At 35.3% G+C, this 17,254-nt stretch overlaps 1 protein-coding gene across 1 annotated transcript in view; it reads left to right on the forward strand.

Moving 5' to 3' along the window:
* Positions 1 to 17,254, forward strand: part of LOC125252611 (probable E3 ubiquitin-protein ligase HERC1) — an 87,520-nt gene that overhangs the window by 43,241 nt on the left and 27,025 nt on the right. The window contains 13 exon segments of the mRNA XM_048166050.1: positions 1,930 to 2,714; positions 4,099 to 4,300; positions 5,469 to 5,626; positions 7,130 to 7,213; positions 9,080 to 9,287; positions 10,079 to 10,206; positions 11,841 to 12,049; positions 13,002 to 13,270; positions 13,350 to 13,402; positions 13,619 to 13,816; positions 13,916 to 14,090; positions 16,155 to 16,401; positions 16,558 to 16,774. Coding sequence (XP_048022007.1) covers positions 1,930 to 2,714; positions 4,099 to 4,300; positions 5,469 to 5,626; positions 7,130 to 7,213; positions 9,080 to 9,287; positions 10,079 to 10,206; positions 11,841 to 12,049; positions 13,002 to 13,270; positions 13,350 to 13,402; positions 13,619 to 13,816; positions 13,916 to 14,090; positions 16,155 to 16,401; positions 16,558 to 16,774 — 2,933 coding nt within the window.

The following is a 17,254-nucleotide window of genomic DNA, read 5'->3' on the forward strand; positions in this document are numbered from 1 at the left end:
AGAATGAAAAAAGTTCACTGTAAAAATGCCCAGTGTAAACAAACAGTTTCAAACTGAGTTCTGAGGGTGTTTGGGGGTCTGCAAAAAATATAAAGGTGCAATGTGTAAAATTTGGGAGGATCTATTGACAGAAATGCAATATAATATACATAACTATGTTTTCAGTGGTGTATAAAGACCTTACATTATATGCCATTTGTACCATTGTGTTTTTATTAACTTAGAACGAGCCATTTCTATCTCATACACCGCGGGTCCCCCTCCATGTCAAGTCGTCATTTTGCGTCAGCGTGTTTCTACAGCAACCCAAAACGGACAAACACTCTACAGAGCATGTTTCGTCATGATGTTGTTTTTCTTCTAAATCGTTCGTTTTTAGAGGCAGCTTACATCGTCACTACATTGAATATGTACAAAGTAGTAGTAGTAGTCATCTGGTTTATTTGAAGCAGAGACCGTTCTTTGTTAGAAGAAGAAACCTCATTGCTTCAATGGCTAATGTACTCTGCTGTCTCAGATGATGACATCTTTGTCTTGTGTCGGCCAGACGGCCACCGTAGCTTCTCTGAAAGGGAGGGGTGAGCTCCGTTGGTTGCAGTTTGCAACCTCACCGCTAGATGCCGCTAAAATTTACACACTGCACCTTTAAGAGAAACAAGACTATGAAATTACTATTTATATGTTACTGTAACTTAAGTATCTTATTTGTAATACAATATATTTAACACATTTACCAAATTCAGTATAATTACTTTTTATATATATTTATCTATTTATTTATTTTAGGGCTGCACGACTAATCGAAAATAAACTGAAAGCGATTTGGCAAAGGCTGCGTTTTTTTTTATTTTATTTTTTATTTTTTATTATTATTATTTTTAATGCTCAGCTTGTCAGTGAAGCGCGGCTCTGTGATCTGAAAGCCAGAGGGCGCTCTCACGCAATAAAGTATATTTATAATGCAATGCTAATCGACGTAGTCTTTATCACTGTGTAGAATACTATGAAATAATATGTTGTGTGCCTTATTCTCTGTAAGAAGCCACATCATCTCACAGAAGGATGTTTTCAAACACTCAACTGACGCTATGAAGTGAGTTTGGAGTAAAAACATGTTACTAAATTTCTTTTGTTGGACAAGAGGTTCATAAATGCTTCACGTTTGGAAAGATGTTTGACACGTGTTGCTTTTTCAAATGCACGTTATGAGCAACTCAAACTCGTAGTGCTTTCAGACAGAGCAGCATTTACTAATGATCACAGAGCCGTGCTTCACTGACAAGCTGCGCATAAAATAAATCGCAGCCTTTGCGAGTTCAGACCGGTTTAAGCGCGATTTCAGGGTAATAATTTTGCAGCCCTAAGGTACATACATTTAAAAATACTCACATTTTCCAACTAATAAAATTTGATTAATTTGTTTTTAATTTAATTCAGTGACAAAATAAAAGCCAATTATTACATTTTAGAAAAAAGATGTTGTCCTTATAATATGACGCTTAATATTTTCTCACACATAACAAATGGATCTTAATGCATGAACGTTTTTAGCTGCCATTATATTTTAAGAAAGAGGTCCCTCATATTTTGGTCTCCTTGCCCTAAAACCCTTGTTTTAGAGTAAAAAAATTTTTACCCCATGACTTAATGTTCTCCAGCACTGTCATTGGGTTCTCTGTTCAGATGGCATTGTAATTTTTGTATATTTTGTATGTTATATCTGTCCTGTTCTTTTTGCCAGTTGCATGCATTTTTCCTTTTCGATTTCTTCACTTCCCTTTTCTTGTATTGTCTTTTGTCCTCTTCATTTTTTTCTAATCATGGTATCCTTTCCTTTCCACTCTTTTATTTCTGTCTTGCCCCTTCCGTCTCACTCCTCTCCTCATCTTCATACTGCTTGTGACCTGCTGTGGTCCCACTAACCCAAAGCTTCCTGAATTCTTGGTCACCTAGCGACACACCTCTTTCCTCCCTGGAGCCGTGCGACATCCCCCAGCTGGACGTGTCCCGCTGCCGTGGCCTCAAAGCGCCTGTGTTGTTCGACCTCATCCTGATGACCGGCATCTTGAATGAACAGGAGCTTCCTTCCGGATCATCTGGAACTTCTGCGTTGCCACGGAACCGAATCAGCTCGGAGGGCGGCCCGCGTAGTGAGCTGGAGAGACGTTTGGACGAGGACATCGCTCGCATTATGATGGACGAAGAGGGAATGAGCTGTCCGGTGGTTGAGGACAGAAATAACGCAGAAGAGAGGAGAGAGGAGAACCCAGATGACATGTTCAGAAACCTCACACAGTCAAACGAGGAACGTGCTAGCGCCCCCTGTCCACCAATACTCGCACCCCAACCCAGGGTGGACTTCTTTGCTTTGGAACTTCGTGCAGTCCGCATTTCCTACCTCCTCTTGGGGGCGCTAAAATCTCTGGCTGTCATTCTGAGCTGCGGGAAGTTCACAGATCTTCTCCTGGTTCCCAAATCAGATGCAGGGGTCAGCGTAACTAGCCCTGACTCAGCGAGGACCTCTGCTGGTGGGGAGGAGAACGCTGAGCTGCGCTCTGTGCTGCAGTTCGTGGTGCGGAGCATGGTGAAGTGGGCCGTCAGACCCTGTCCGATTAAACAGGCCATGGCTTTATCAGACCTCGAGAGGGCCCAGATCATCATCTTTAAAGGAGCACTGAACAGACTGCATGAGGATGGAAGCAAGGAACACAAAGGTTTGTTGATTTTGCATGAACATGTGAAGAAGATAAAATGCTGAATACAGTTTATTCAGTTGTTTACCACATTTAATGTTTAAAAATAATAATAAGCATGGTTAACTGAACTTGGTGTTGTTGTAGTTGTTGTTGTAGTAGTAGTAGTAGTAGTAGTAGTAGTAGTAATAGTAGTAGTAGTAGTAATTTTCATAATAATACATTGTTATTATTACTGTTTGTTTATTTGTTTTTAATTTTAATATAATAATTTAATTTATTTTTATTTTATTATTATTATTGTTATTATTATTAATATTTTTATTATTATTAGCTGTTTTTACAGACTTTTACCTTTGTAAGCTAAATAATAATAATAATTATAATAATAATAATAATAATAATAATTATTATTATTATTATTATTACTGTCCATTTATTGTTATTATTAATTAATATAATGTAATAATTCTAATATAATAACGTAATATATTATTAATACATTATTATTATTTTATTATTATTACTACATATCTATTAAAATTATTATTATTATTATTACTGTTTATTTGTTCTTTAATTATGAATTCATATAATTAAATTTTTGTAATATATTATTATTATTTCATATAGTTTAGGAAGGCAAAAGTCTGTAAAAATAGCTAATAATTATACATTTATTATTATTAATGTTTGTTTATTTGTTTTCATTTTAATATAATTAATTAATTAATTATTATTATTATTATTATTATTATTATTATTATTATTAATATATCAGTATTATTATTAGCTGTTTTTACAGACTTGCTTTTTTTAAGCTACTGTATATAAAAATATTAGTAATTTATTATTACTACTACTGCTACTACTGTACATTTATTGTTTTAAATTATTTATTTAATAATTCCAACATAATAATGTAATTTATTATTAATACAGTATTATTGTTATTATTATTATTATTATTATTATTATTATTACTGTTTATTTTTGTTTTTTAATTAATTAATATAATTTGAACATTGTAATTTAATTTAATATATTATTATTTATTATTATTATTATTATTATTATCATAGTTTAGAAAGGCAAAAGTCTGTAAAAATAGCTAATAATAATAATTACAATAAAATTTATTATTTTTATCTGCTGTTTGTTTATTTAGGTTTTTATTATTTATATATTTAATATAATTTAATCATTTAATATAATTTTGTTTATTATTATTATTAGTAGTAGTAGTTGTAGTTGTAGTAGTAGTATTTCATATGGCTTAGAAAAGTAAAAGTCTGTAAAAATAGCTGCAGCTGCTGCTGATAATTATTAATTAATAATAATTGATTTGTTTTCTTGTGTATTAATTAATATTACCACTTGTTCATGTGTGTTTTTGTATACATAGATTCAGGGGGTCACTCTTCCTCTCAGCCTGTGTCCAAATCCTCCAGTTCGGTCTCACTTTACAGCAATGGCTCTGAGGGCACTGCCATCTTCGGCCAGTCAGCTTCACCCTCCACCAATGACCTCACAGCCTCCCTCCTCACCGCACTGCAGGCTGACGGCCTGGAGAACTTTAACCCTTTCCTGCCCATCAACCTGCTACAGTGAGTTTCTCTTTGGTCTGATCCCAATCTATTCTGCCCATGATTTCTTTGCAGTGAGCACTCAAAGGTGAAGTGTACAATATCTGCACCACTAGTGTCACCATATTATGTAATAAAAATAGAATAGAATTGAAAATATTAAGCAATAATATAATGTATTATTTTAAAAATATATAATCAACAATAATATAATAATTATATTATCATAAATAATATAATACATTATTTTTGTCTTTATACAAGTAAAAAAAATAGCTATTGTACGTATTTCATAGAGCATGATCATTTAAACAGCAGACTTGTTAATAATCACAGAAGAGCATTTTTTGCAACATTTATTTGCAGTTCATATTTTTACAGAAATCGGTCTCATAAACTCCTTGATGTGAACCTCAAAAGAAACTTTTTAAAGTTATATCATAAAGTTTTATTTAAGTATATACAAGTTTAAAAAAGTATATCATAAAGGCCAATTCACACCGCACCGACAGATGCAGACAAAAACGGAAAATCACCAGGTTACTGTACGTCACTTCTCAAACCGACAAGTGCCGATTCAACATGCTCCATCTGCAAAAACAGGCTTTGACAGATGAAGACAAGAGTAACACACTGTTCCGACAAAACCCGGCGAACGTGTCTGTCGTCGTCTTCCTGTGCAGAGTGAATTGGCCTTAAAGGAACCTATGAATTAGTGAAATAATTATGAAGTACTATGAATTGATGCCAGTTTTTTGATGACATTTCCTGAAAGGTAATTGTTCTGGCACTTAAAAAGTGTACAGTTTGTAATTACTGTGCCATTCACTGTCACTTTGAAGAAAGGAACATGACAAAGGGTTTCAGTCTAACACACACACACGGTAAACTCTCTGACATTTCTGGATGTTCTCACTCCAGATCGCTGTCAACTGAGACACACACACTCGCACAGGTTACTGAGAGTGTGAGTGAGAATACAGGTGAGTGTGTGAGTGTAAAGCTGTGTTTTAACCCCACAAACACGTGCTCCTCTCTTAAACTCAAGTGCTGAGCATGGCTGAATGACACTAGGGTGATTAACACCTCAATATAACACGCGCTCATACTGAAGGTTTGCTCTAGAGCTGGTGCTAGCGGTTCTCCTGTGTCTGTGTGTGTGCATGTGTGTGTGGCTGGGCTCCTCTAGGCGGATGGTGCTGGCCCGTTTTCCCACATTGGCAGGGCTCGTCCACAGTCCAGTTCTGCCCCCCGGGCTCAGCCTGACGAGCTCAGTGTCCTGTGAGGGCTTCACTGAGCAGCAGACCAGCTTCCTGGAGCCCTGCGGTCAGACCAGGACCCCCGTGGGTAAGACTGACAGCGCAGGTTTAATTACACCCAGAAAAACTTGTGGAATATAAGGGACTAGTAAAACTGGATCTCTAGCATGTGGTGTCCTTGGACACGATTTATCTGTTTTGTTTGTTTGTTTTTTGTTTTTTTAATAAACTAACATCAAGATTGATTTTATGTAGCACCAGATGTTGAGACGTCTCCTTTAACTGAACCCTGATGGCCTGAGCATGTTTTACACTTGAGTCTTGCTTTGGAAGTTTTTATTTATTTTGTTTGTCGTATACTCACTGATTGCAAGAAATTTGTTTGCCTTTTTTGTGCATCTTCACACCCAGTTGAATTGCACCTTGAATCTCACAAAGAAATACAAGACCAATTGCTTCTATACATATATTTGTATATTTTTATGCAATTTTATGCAATTTTTATGAAAATATTGTTATTATAATAAAGTAAATAAATAAATATATTTGTAATAATTAATATAATATATTATTTGCTGTCAAACGATCAATCGCTATTAATCGCATCCAAAATAAAAGTTTGTGTTTACATAAAATATTTGTGTACTGTGTAAAATTATGATGTATATTTATTTATATATACAGTATATAGATGCAATTTTTTCTTAAAAACATACAGTACACATACAGTACATATATATAATACAGTATATATTTAAGAAAAATGTGCATGTATATTATATATAAATATTTTATATACAAGTAGAGCATTTTTACCAATATAAATATTTTATATATAAGTATAGCATTTTATATATATATATATATATATATATATATATATATATATATATATATATATATATATATATATATATAAAATAATTATACATAGTACACACATATTATGTAAACACAAAATTATTATTATACTAATTTGTACATTAAACTTAATATATTTAATTATATTATCAGCATATCAGTGAAAAGTAAATTGAAAAATTATTAAATTTAATTACATTAATAAATAAAACTTAAGTTTTATAAATAAAAAAATAAGACATTCTGAAACTTTTTTATTTTAATTGTTAATATCACAAATATGATTAGTGACTTAGATTAATTATCTTTCGTATTTATTTTTTCATTTTAATTTTTTTTCCATTTGTTTATTTTCATTTAAATGAAACGGGTTTCTGATTCAATGTGGTTTCAAATCTTAACTTTTATTAAATGTAATAAAGTAAAGTAAAATAAATGAAATATAAAATGTAATATAAAGTATAAACTATAATATAAAATAAAAAATGAAATTAAATATAAAATACAAAATATAAATACAAAACATAGTAAAAATAAATGAATAATTGAATAATGATAGAATTTGTAGTCCAAGTCCCCAGCCTTCTCTAGCACACTGATCTGTGCTTTATTTTTAAATGCAGATATTTTATAAATAAATAATTAAATAATATTTTCCTGACTGGATCAGTCAGCCCAGCCCAGACACATTCTCATTCATCACTTAATAATTTTTATTTCTGTCCTTCAGAACAGCCCCAAATGTTTGTCCCAGTTCGCTTGCTTGAAATGGGCTTCTCAATGAGTCACATCTACAGGGCCATGGAGGCAGCAGGTACCAACAAGTGCTTGCAACATCTAGACTCATCCTGTTTAAGAAGGAGTCAACCATGTTATTAGATGACTGTTAAACTCCTCTAATACTGTTACAGTAGTCAGTTCTATTGATTTTTCAAAGATTAGAAACCTGTGATTACAATACAGTCATTCACAAATAGAAATATTGGATAATTATGTTGAGTTTTGTACTGCATTTGATTGTTTTTGTCACTAAATAATTATTTACTGGTAATTCACTCATTACACTTCCCCTGTGAGATCCTGCTTCAATTTACCCCTCACTGTTCTTCCCCACTGGAACACTCTGCTGAATCATGGGAAATATTAGTGGAGCACCGCATGAAGTCTTATTTAGTGTTATAAATGTTATGTTCGCAATTCAAGTAAATTATTTCAAAATGTTTTCATAATGTTTTGCATATTTTTTGCATACTTATTGCAATCAAAATCAAAATCAAAAGTGTGTGTATACACGCATATATAAGTGTGTGTAAATACAGTGTGTGTGTGTGTGTGTGTGTGTGTGTGTGTGTATATATATATATATATATATATATATATATATATATATATATATATATATATATATATATATATATATATATATATATATATATATACAGTACAGTCCAAAAGTTTGGAACCACTGAGATTTTTAATGTTTTTAAAAGAAGTTTCGTCTGCTCACCAAGGCTACATTTATTTAATTAAAAATGCAGTAAAAAACAGTAATATTGTGAAATATTATTACAATGTAAAATAACTGTGTACTATTTAAATATATTTGACAAAGTAATTTATTCCTGTGATGCAAAGCTGAATTTTCAGCATCGTTACTCCAGTCTTCAGTGTCACATGATCCTTCAGAAATCATTCTAATATGCTGATTTGCTGCTCAAGAAACATTTATGATTATTTTCAATGTTGAAAACAGTTGTGTACTTTTTTTTCAGGATTCCTTGATGAATAGAAAGTTCAAAAGAACAGCATTTATCTGAAATACAAAGCTTCTGTAGCATTATACACTACCGTTCAAAAGTTTGGGGTCAGTAAGAATTTTTATTTTTATTTTTTTGAAAAGAAATGAAAGAAATGAATACTTTTATTCAGCAAGGATGCATTAAATCAATCAAAAGTGGCAGTAAAGACATTTATAATGTTACAAAAGATTAGATTTTAGATAAACACTGTTCTTTTGAACTTTCTATTCATCAAATAATCCTGAAAAAAAAAAATATTGTACACAAATATTTTGTACAATTGTACACATTAAATGTTTCTTGAGCAGCAGATCAGCATATTAGAATGATTTCTGAAGGATCATGTGACACTGAAGACTGGAGTAATGATGCTGAAAATTCAGCTTTGCATCACAGGAATAAATTACTTTGTGAAATATATTCAAATAGAAAACAGTTATTTTAAATTGTAATAATATTTCACAATATTACTGTTTTTTACTGTATTTTTAATTAAATAAATGTAGCCTTGGTGAGCAGACGAAACTTCTTTTAAAAACATTAAAAATCTTAGTGGTTCCAAACTTTTGGACTGTACTGTGTATGTGTATATATGTGTGTGTATATATATGTGTATATATGTGTGTGTGTATATATAGTGTGTGTGTGTGTATGCACTATATTTTTTTGTATCATTTTTATTGCATACTTACATTTTCTTGAGCAGTATAGTAACATTTTATAGATTTTTTTATTTTTGCTTGCAAAATGACTAAATTCAATCATTAATTATACACCTTCAAACCATACGGTTTTTAAGTTTACAAGAAACATATATTCAGCCAAGTGTGTCCAAAAATTTTTTGTTGTATTCTCCCTGACCTCTTTGTGATATCTCTTAGGGGTCACTGGAGAGGTGGACTCGCGCACCATCGAGGTGCTGGCGAGCTGGATGCTGGAACACCCCATCGCAGAGGACCAGCAGACGGGAGAGAGCTCATCTGCAGGGGGCACCACTGATACACCCTCATCTGAAGGGCCAGAGACGGTCCAGTGCCCTGAATCTCCTGCTCCTCTGACCCTACAGGAGAGCAGAGAACCCAACGAGAGGTGAATTCACACATACACCACATCTCAACCAGCCACAAATAAATCACATCTCTTGCATATTAATCGACCGCAACTGATAGCAAGATATTGTGACTGCCTCTTGGTTTTAGTAGCTATGTTTGCGATCAAAACTCATTTACAGAATAAATCCCTCTTTGCCCAACAAAAAGATCAACAGGACTAACCAGCAGACCTATTTATTGTACAGCATCTCAAATGTTGGTTTAGTCATTCTGAAATGCCTGAGCCCAAAGTCTGTCATCAAAACAATTTGGTATAATTACCTCCTAGTCTAGAACTGTTTCACACAATTGCATTCCCAAACAGCATCCGCCTCAGAGCGCAGCATACATTAACATGACGGTTTATTGTGTTTTGTCTGTGTGTTCTGAGGCACAAGTCACTTCTAATGTATGAAAAAAGAGCCAGAGTGGCTTCCACAATTGCAGCAACTTTCATTTTTATGACAGATATTTTGTGCTAATTTTCCAGGAAGTGATGAGTTTGTTGTGTTGAACACATGGGAGGGATTTTTTGCGATATTCCAATTTTGCACCCAAGTTAAATTTGCAACTTTAGATGGAAACATATCTAGTGTCTGTTTTTGGAATAGCATACTACTGTGAGCATTTCTAGTATACAGTATCTATAGTAGCACAGTATGCTTATTTTCTGTTTCAAGATCACAATGACCTACTGAATTTCCTAAACAATAAAAAATGGTATAGAACGGAGCACACTGCATGGAATATTGTATTTATTCACTGTGTGTATTTTGATGTGTTTTCCAGTCTATTAGCAGGTTTGGACTTGGTGGAGAGAGAGAACTTCTTAGATGTTCACCTCACCAGGAACAGACCTCCACCTGCACGGAGACAGCGGTCCGGAGTAGGTCAGAGAACATCCTTCAGGAGAGCAGGTCAGATCTTCACACAGTGTGCACTAATGTACAGTAGTGTTGTCAAAAGTACTGACTTCGATACCAAGTCGGTACTTAAATTTAAAAAAATGTGACGCTTTGAGCGATATTTGACGCTCTTCATTGAGCGCTTTCAAAACGCTGTCAAATTCAAACGCTCCTGTGCATTGATCATTGTAGCCAATCACAGACATATCTGTTGAGCGCATGAACACAATGGCCAATCAGAGGTGTTTATGAATCTGCTCAACAGCGCATCAAATTTTTAAAAGTTCAGTACCGACTTGATATCGCGGTCTGTACTTTTGACAACACTGACGTACAGTACACTACTGTTCAAGAAGTTTTTTTTTTTTTTAAGAAATTAATGCTTTTATTCATCAAGGATGCATCAAATTGACCAAAAGTGTGAGTAAAGACATAATGTTACAAAAGTTTTCTATTTCAAATAAATTCTGTTCTTTTGAAGTTTCTTCAAAGGATCTTGAAAAAACATTTGTCATGGTTTCTGCAAAATTTTTTGTTTTTAATATTGATAATAAGAAATGTTTCTCGTGCATCAAATCAGCATATTAGATTGATTTCTGAAGAATCATGTGACACTGAAGAATGGAATAATGATGCTGAAAATTCAGCTTTCACAGGAATAAATTACATTATTAAAATTGTTAAAATAGATGTTATTTTAAATTGTAATACTATTTCACAGTATGACTGTTTTTATTGTATTTTTAATCAAATACATGCAGCAGGTGAGACTTCTTTAAGAAACATTAAAGGGATAGTTCGCCCAAAAATGAAAATTTGATGTTTATCTGCTTACCCCCAGGGCATCCTGGTGGCTTTGTTTCTTCAGTAGAACACAAATGATGATTTTTAACTGCAACCGCTGCCGTCTGTCAGTCAAATAATGGGAGTGAATGGGAACTCGAACAATAAGAGTCGAAAAACGATCGGTTTGTGCGATAAACCGAACAGTATTTATATCATTTTTTACCTCTAAAACACCACTATGTCCAACTGCGTTCAGCACTCGCTTAGTGAGGTCTGATCGTGCTCTGACAACGGCAGTGATGTCTCGTGCTTATACTTCAATGAGTGCTAGACATCACTTCAGTTGTCAGAGCGCGATCAGACCTCACTAAGCGAGTGCTGAACGCAGTTGGACATAGTGGTGTTTTAGAGGTAAAAATTATATAAATACTGTTTCTCGCACAAACTGATCGTTTCGTGTCTTAGGACATCAATGTGTCGTCACGAGGCGCAGGGTTTAATTTGGATTTGTCTGTGCATGTTTTTTCAACTCTTATTGTTCAAGTTCCCATCCACTCGCATTATACGACTGACAGACGGCAACGGTTGGAGTTAAAAATCATCATTTGTGTTCTACTGAAGAAACAAAGTCACCTACATCTTGGATGCCCTGGAGGTAAGCAGATAAACATCAAATTTTCATTTTTGGGTGAACTATCCCTTTAAATATCTTACTGACCTCCAACTTTTAAATGGTAGTGTACATGGATATGTAACTGTATGTGGATGTGAACTGATTACTCAGAGAGTACCATACGTTGAGAAGGACACATTTCAGTGATTCTGCCCTGAAGTTTGCTCCCTTCTCTTGTCTGTTTCAGACTCCCCGTCACCCAGTCCTATCCCAACACTGTACAGACAGGACGTGGGAGTGGCAGAGTGGCCAGAGCGGGCTGAAACGCACCCATTTGCTGCTGAGGAGGACTCAGAGCTGGGCTACATGGATGATCCGTACCATGAAGAGCCCTATGAGGAGCTGCTCACCCCAGAGTTCATCACCTCTGAGAGGGACACGCTGTGGATGGTAGAGGTGCTGGAGACTCTATCTATCTATCTATCTATCTATCTATCTATCTATCTATCTATCTATCTATCTATCTATCGTTCTTTTGTTCTATCGTTCTATCTATCTATCGTTCTTTTGTTCTATCGTTCTATCTATCTATCGTTCTATCTATCTATCGTTCTATCTATCGTTCTATCTATCGTTCTATCTATCTATCGTTCTATCTATCGTTCTGTCTATCGTTCTATCTATCTATCTATTGTTCTATCTATCGTTCTGTCTATCTATCTATTGTTCTGTCTATCGTTCTATCTATCTATCGTTCTATCTATCTATCTATCTATCTATCGTTCTATCTATCTATCTATCTATCTATCTGTCTATCTATCGTTCTGTCTATCGTTCTATCTATCTATCGTTCTATCTATCTATCTATCGTTCTATCTATCTATCTATCTATCTATCTATCTATCTATCTATCGTTCTATCTATCTATCGTTCTATCTATCTATCGTTCTGTCTATCTATCGTTCTGTCTATCTATCGTTCTGTCTATCTATCTATCTATCTATCTATCTATCTATCTATCTATCTATCTATCGTTCTATCTATCGTTCTGTCTATCTATCTTCTATCTATCTATCTATCTATCTATCTATCTATCTATCTATCGTTCTATCTATCTATCGTTCTATCTATCGTTCTATCTATCATTCTATCGTTCTATCTATCGGTCGATCGTTCTATTTATTCATTGTGCATCATTCTCCATTTACCATTTTTTCCATTCATAAAACCATTTTATATTTCAATAAAATATAATTTATTGTTTTTCATTCTATCATTTATCACTTTATCATTCTGTTCTTTCATGTATTATTCCTGTTGTTTGTTGTATTCTATCTGTCTATTGTTCTGTTGTGTGAATATTATTTGTCCATATATGAATGTATTTTTCATTTCTGTTTTGTCTCAGGGAAGAGAAGAGCACCCAGAACCCCATGAGATGGTGGAGTGTGAGCTGTGTAACACTCTCACCCTGCAGTTCAACAACCACATGAAGCGTCACCACCCGGGTTGCGGTCAGAGTGCCGGTCGCCGTGGTTACCGCAGCAACGGGGCCTACGTGGACGGCTGGTTTGGAGGCGAATGCGGATCAGGGAGCCCATACTACCTCCTGTGCAGTGCATGCAGGGAAAAGTATCTTGCCTCCAACCTGGGCGTTATGAACTCCAAACAGGATAGGTGAAGATGAGGAAATTATGAGTATGTTGTAGGCATTTCCTTTTTCTGTATAGCAACCCAGATGTTTTTTTTTTTTCAGGGGAAGAGGTTTGGCGTCTGATCTGATTGGTCAGTTGGATGGTACATCAGAAGGTATTTGTGCGGTTATTTTTCTGTTAAAAATGAACCCAGTTTTTAAGCTTTCGAATGATACCTAATTTATGATGATTACAAAAAATATTTGATATAAAAAAAAGGCAATAAATAAAAACAGTGCCAAGCGTTAAGGGGTTAAACTACTGTATACCAGGGGTGTCTTGCCTTGAATTAATGTGTAATGATTTGAATGTTTGTGTGTGTGTGTGTTAGATGAGTGGGATCCAGGTAACCAGGAAGACTCAGACTCGGACCGGCTTACAGGTTTGGAGGACTTTGGGATTCTTCTGAGACCTTTGGGTTTGAGTGAGAAGAAGCCCGTGCCCGACCCCATCCCCTTCATGGAACACGACCCTCTAGGAGCTCTGGTCAGTGGCTTGGTCAGTGGCGACAACAACCTGCTTTACAAAGGTAATATTTTCATATTCAACAGCTATGTTTAACATTGTCCAAGACATTCCCAAAATCACAGTGAAATGCAGCACATTGTTGTTTATTTATTGTGTGTAGGTATTGTTAGCACCGAGCTGAAGAGCTCCTCAGTTCCTCTGAGTCTAGGAGAGCAGGCAGCTTCCCTTCGGGAGCCCCAGGAGAGACTGTTGGCTCTGAGGAGAGTCACTTCCACAGCTCAGATCCTGCTGGCCTACAGTATGGTGATGAGAGCTCTCTCACAGACCTCCTCCAGGTAACAACCACTTGCACATCTCCACCTGACTTCCCTGCAGAATATCATCTGCTCTGTGAACTCCTTCACAGCGAATCTGACATGTCATACTGTGATTGATCCATCAGTGTCCGACTGACCTGGCCGGAATCTGAGCCGTAAATGCAGAATTCCATCATTCACCCGTCAACATCACAACCATCATTCACAAAAGATTTACCCTTCCCTTGGACCTCTAATTTTATTTGAACAATTTGTTAATTATTTCAAATACTAATACAAGTATAGTACTCTCAGTTCTGTTTAACACAGTTTGCTTTATTTAAATCCATTCTGCACAATGCATTCTCACAATCATAAGCTCCTTCACACGAATCCAGAATTTCCTTACTGTGACGATCTGTCAAATTCTGACTGATTTTTCCAAGATGTTTTAATGGTTTAGAAGCCCCCTAAATAACTCACCAGCAATTCAGGGAATATCGAAAATATCACATTGTTCTCTGTAATTAACTTCACAATGAATCCGAAATACTGTGATGATTCTTTTTCCGATTGTTTTTTCCCCTCAGACTTTCCTTCCTAAAAAAAAAACTAACCATAAAGATAATACAGAAAATTCAAAATCAAATAGTTTTATTATATTTTATTATATTTTCAACTACCAATATAGTACTTTCAGCATTATTTAAAATGTTTTATTATATCTAAATCCATTTCACAGAATTTTTAATGGTTTTTATAAAACGGTTAGTTCCTTAATTCTGATTTATTCACGATAAAACACGGATATGACTGCTTCACCCAACGGTTCTGTGTATCACTACCAAAGACTATAGAATAACACAAGATGCGTCACTCGTACTGTTTTGAATAGGAGAAAGTGCATCGCGCAATATGGCGGAATAAGTCCCACCTTCTAAATAAGAAAAGTCATCGCGTCATTGCGGTGGCCGTTAGAAGCTCCGGTTCAGTCAGACTGTGCATGCGCATTAGCTTGAACCAGCCTGAAAAATATTGTTTTTTGTCATGATTCGAGCGTTTAGAAACAAAATTTATGAGACAGTTGTTGTCAGATTTCATTGGTGATTTCAAATATGAAGTTTAATCGAAAGCTTGGTAAACAGCTTTGGAGAATTTGATGTTTCCCCATTCAAAGAGATAGGAGCTGCACTTGGATGCCCGAGAGGCATTTCAAAGATGGCCGCCGAGTGAAATGACTTGTCTTAAAGGGACTTTGATCACTACACAACACCTTTAGCAACCACTCTTAGCAACGTAAACATATGTTATGTCTGATATTGTTAATTGAAACGACAAAACACACTGAATTGTGTTCACAAGTTTCGGTCCTTTCAATGTAAAAGTCTTCGCTACTGACTGACACTCTCATAAAGACAGTCTTTGCTGGCATTTAATGGCATAATAATGTAACTTCTTTTGCTGTTCACAGTCTGGGACTAGTTTTTCCAGTGGAATGAAGGCTTTTAGTGATTTTACCTCATGAAAGTTGCATTGATACATAGCCTATTTTTTGGCATTAATGTTTGTATTGTGTGGTAACCATTTTATAAAAGCAATAAGCCCCATGAAGCCGTGGTTTTCAGTGAATTTATAAAAGCTAGGGGGGTTTTAGGCACTCCGCTCCATGTCGTGCCTAACAACGCCCCTTAGCAGTTATGAATTCACTGTAAACCACGGCTTCTTGGGGCTTATTGCTTTATTAGCCCACAATTGTAAATATTTTTCACACAAATACAAATTACTATGATAATCTGTTGATTTCTGGTGTTCTATTAAAATTATTCTTTTATTGATCAAAAACTAAAAACAACAACAACAAAACAACTCACAGACCATTACAGAAAATAATCAACATCATATGGATAGAACCAAGCCCCCGCCCTTCATTTTTTCTTTTTCAGTAATCTGTTTTTTGGATGTACATAATACGAAACACATGATCTGTTGCTACTTCCATTACATCACAGCATAGTCTGTTTTTATATACATATGTATATACACAATGTTATTGTACATTACGATGTCTCTCAAAGCTCCCTCTGTCCCTGTGTGTTTCAGTAGTTCAGTGTGTAATCAGTCCAGTGGTCTGGAAGCTCTGGGTCTGGCTGACATCCGTATCCTGGTGCGACTGATGTGTCTGGCAGCAGGGGGGCGTGTCCACACAGGTGTGGACCAGCAGGGGATGGGGCGTGGCTCTGTGAGCGATCACACAGGCTCCGCCTTTCTGTCCTTCCTCAGCTCAGCGATCGGCAGTTTAGTGTCCCACAGTCCTGCTGCCTACAGAGAGTTAGTAGACATCTGCACTCAGGTACACACACTCTCTCTCCTTCCTCTCAACTCCTCTGCTAATGTTTCTCACCTCATTATCCTTGCTACGCTCTTCATCATTCTCTCCGTTAAGCTCATTTAATCATCCTGTCTTCTTCCTAATCATGCTGTCTCACCTGCATGTCCTTCCTCTCAGGATCTCATGGCAGCAGCTACAGGGATGAACATCAGTGCTATCACTGATCCGCAGCAGAGAATGAGGCAAAGCTCCGCCCTGAAGGGGGCGCTGCAGGAGCCGAGAGAACTGACCCCACCCACTTTCCTGGTCACACAGAGTCTGGTGTCCCTCCTGACAGAGAAAGGTGTCCGATACCGTTACAAAGTGGAAAGAAGCGAATCCGCTGAATCAAAGGGTAAAAAAAAATTCTAGACTCAAACGTGTACATATATTTTATTAGGGCTGGGGACAATAAATCGATTCTCGATACAATGAATGCCATTCTTCTGTTAAAAACTAAGCTCAGAATCGATTCCAGAGAGAATCACGATACATTCGGAAAATATCAGAATCCATCTAGAATCATTGTATCGCAAATCGAGAATCGATTTATTGTCTCAGCCCTATGTTTTATGATTTCAGTTATTTTTTTATATTATATTTTATAATTTTATCTTCTTTTTTTTTTTTTGTATTTTATGTTTCATAAGCATTTTGTTTAGTTTAGACCAGGGATTCCCAAACTTTATTGTCAGTCAAACCACTTGAACATAAAATGATTAATCGACCAATTGACATTTTAAGTTAATATTTCAATAATATAATAAATGAATTAAATTTAATAAATAAATGATTTTTTTTTTTTATTAAGTGATTTAATTTAATTATTTTTTTA

Source organism: Megalobrama amblycephala, linkage group LG18 (assembly GCF_018812025.1).
Source record: "Megalobrama amblycephala isolate DHTTF-2021 linkage group LG18, ASM1881202v1, whole genome shotgun sequence".
In the NCBI taxonomy this organism is placed as follows: domain Eukaryota; kingdom Metazoa; phylum Chordata; class Actinopteri; order Cypriniformes; family Xenocyprididae; genus Megalobrama; species Megalobrama amblycephala.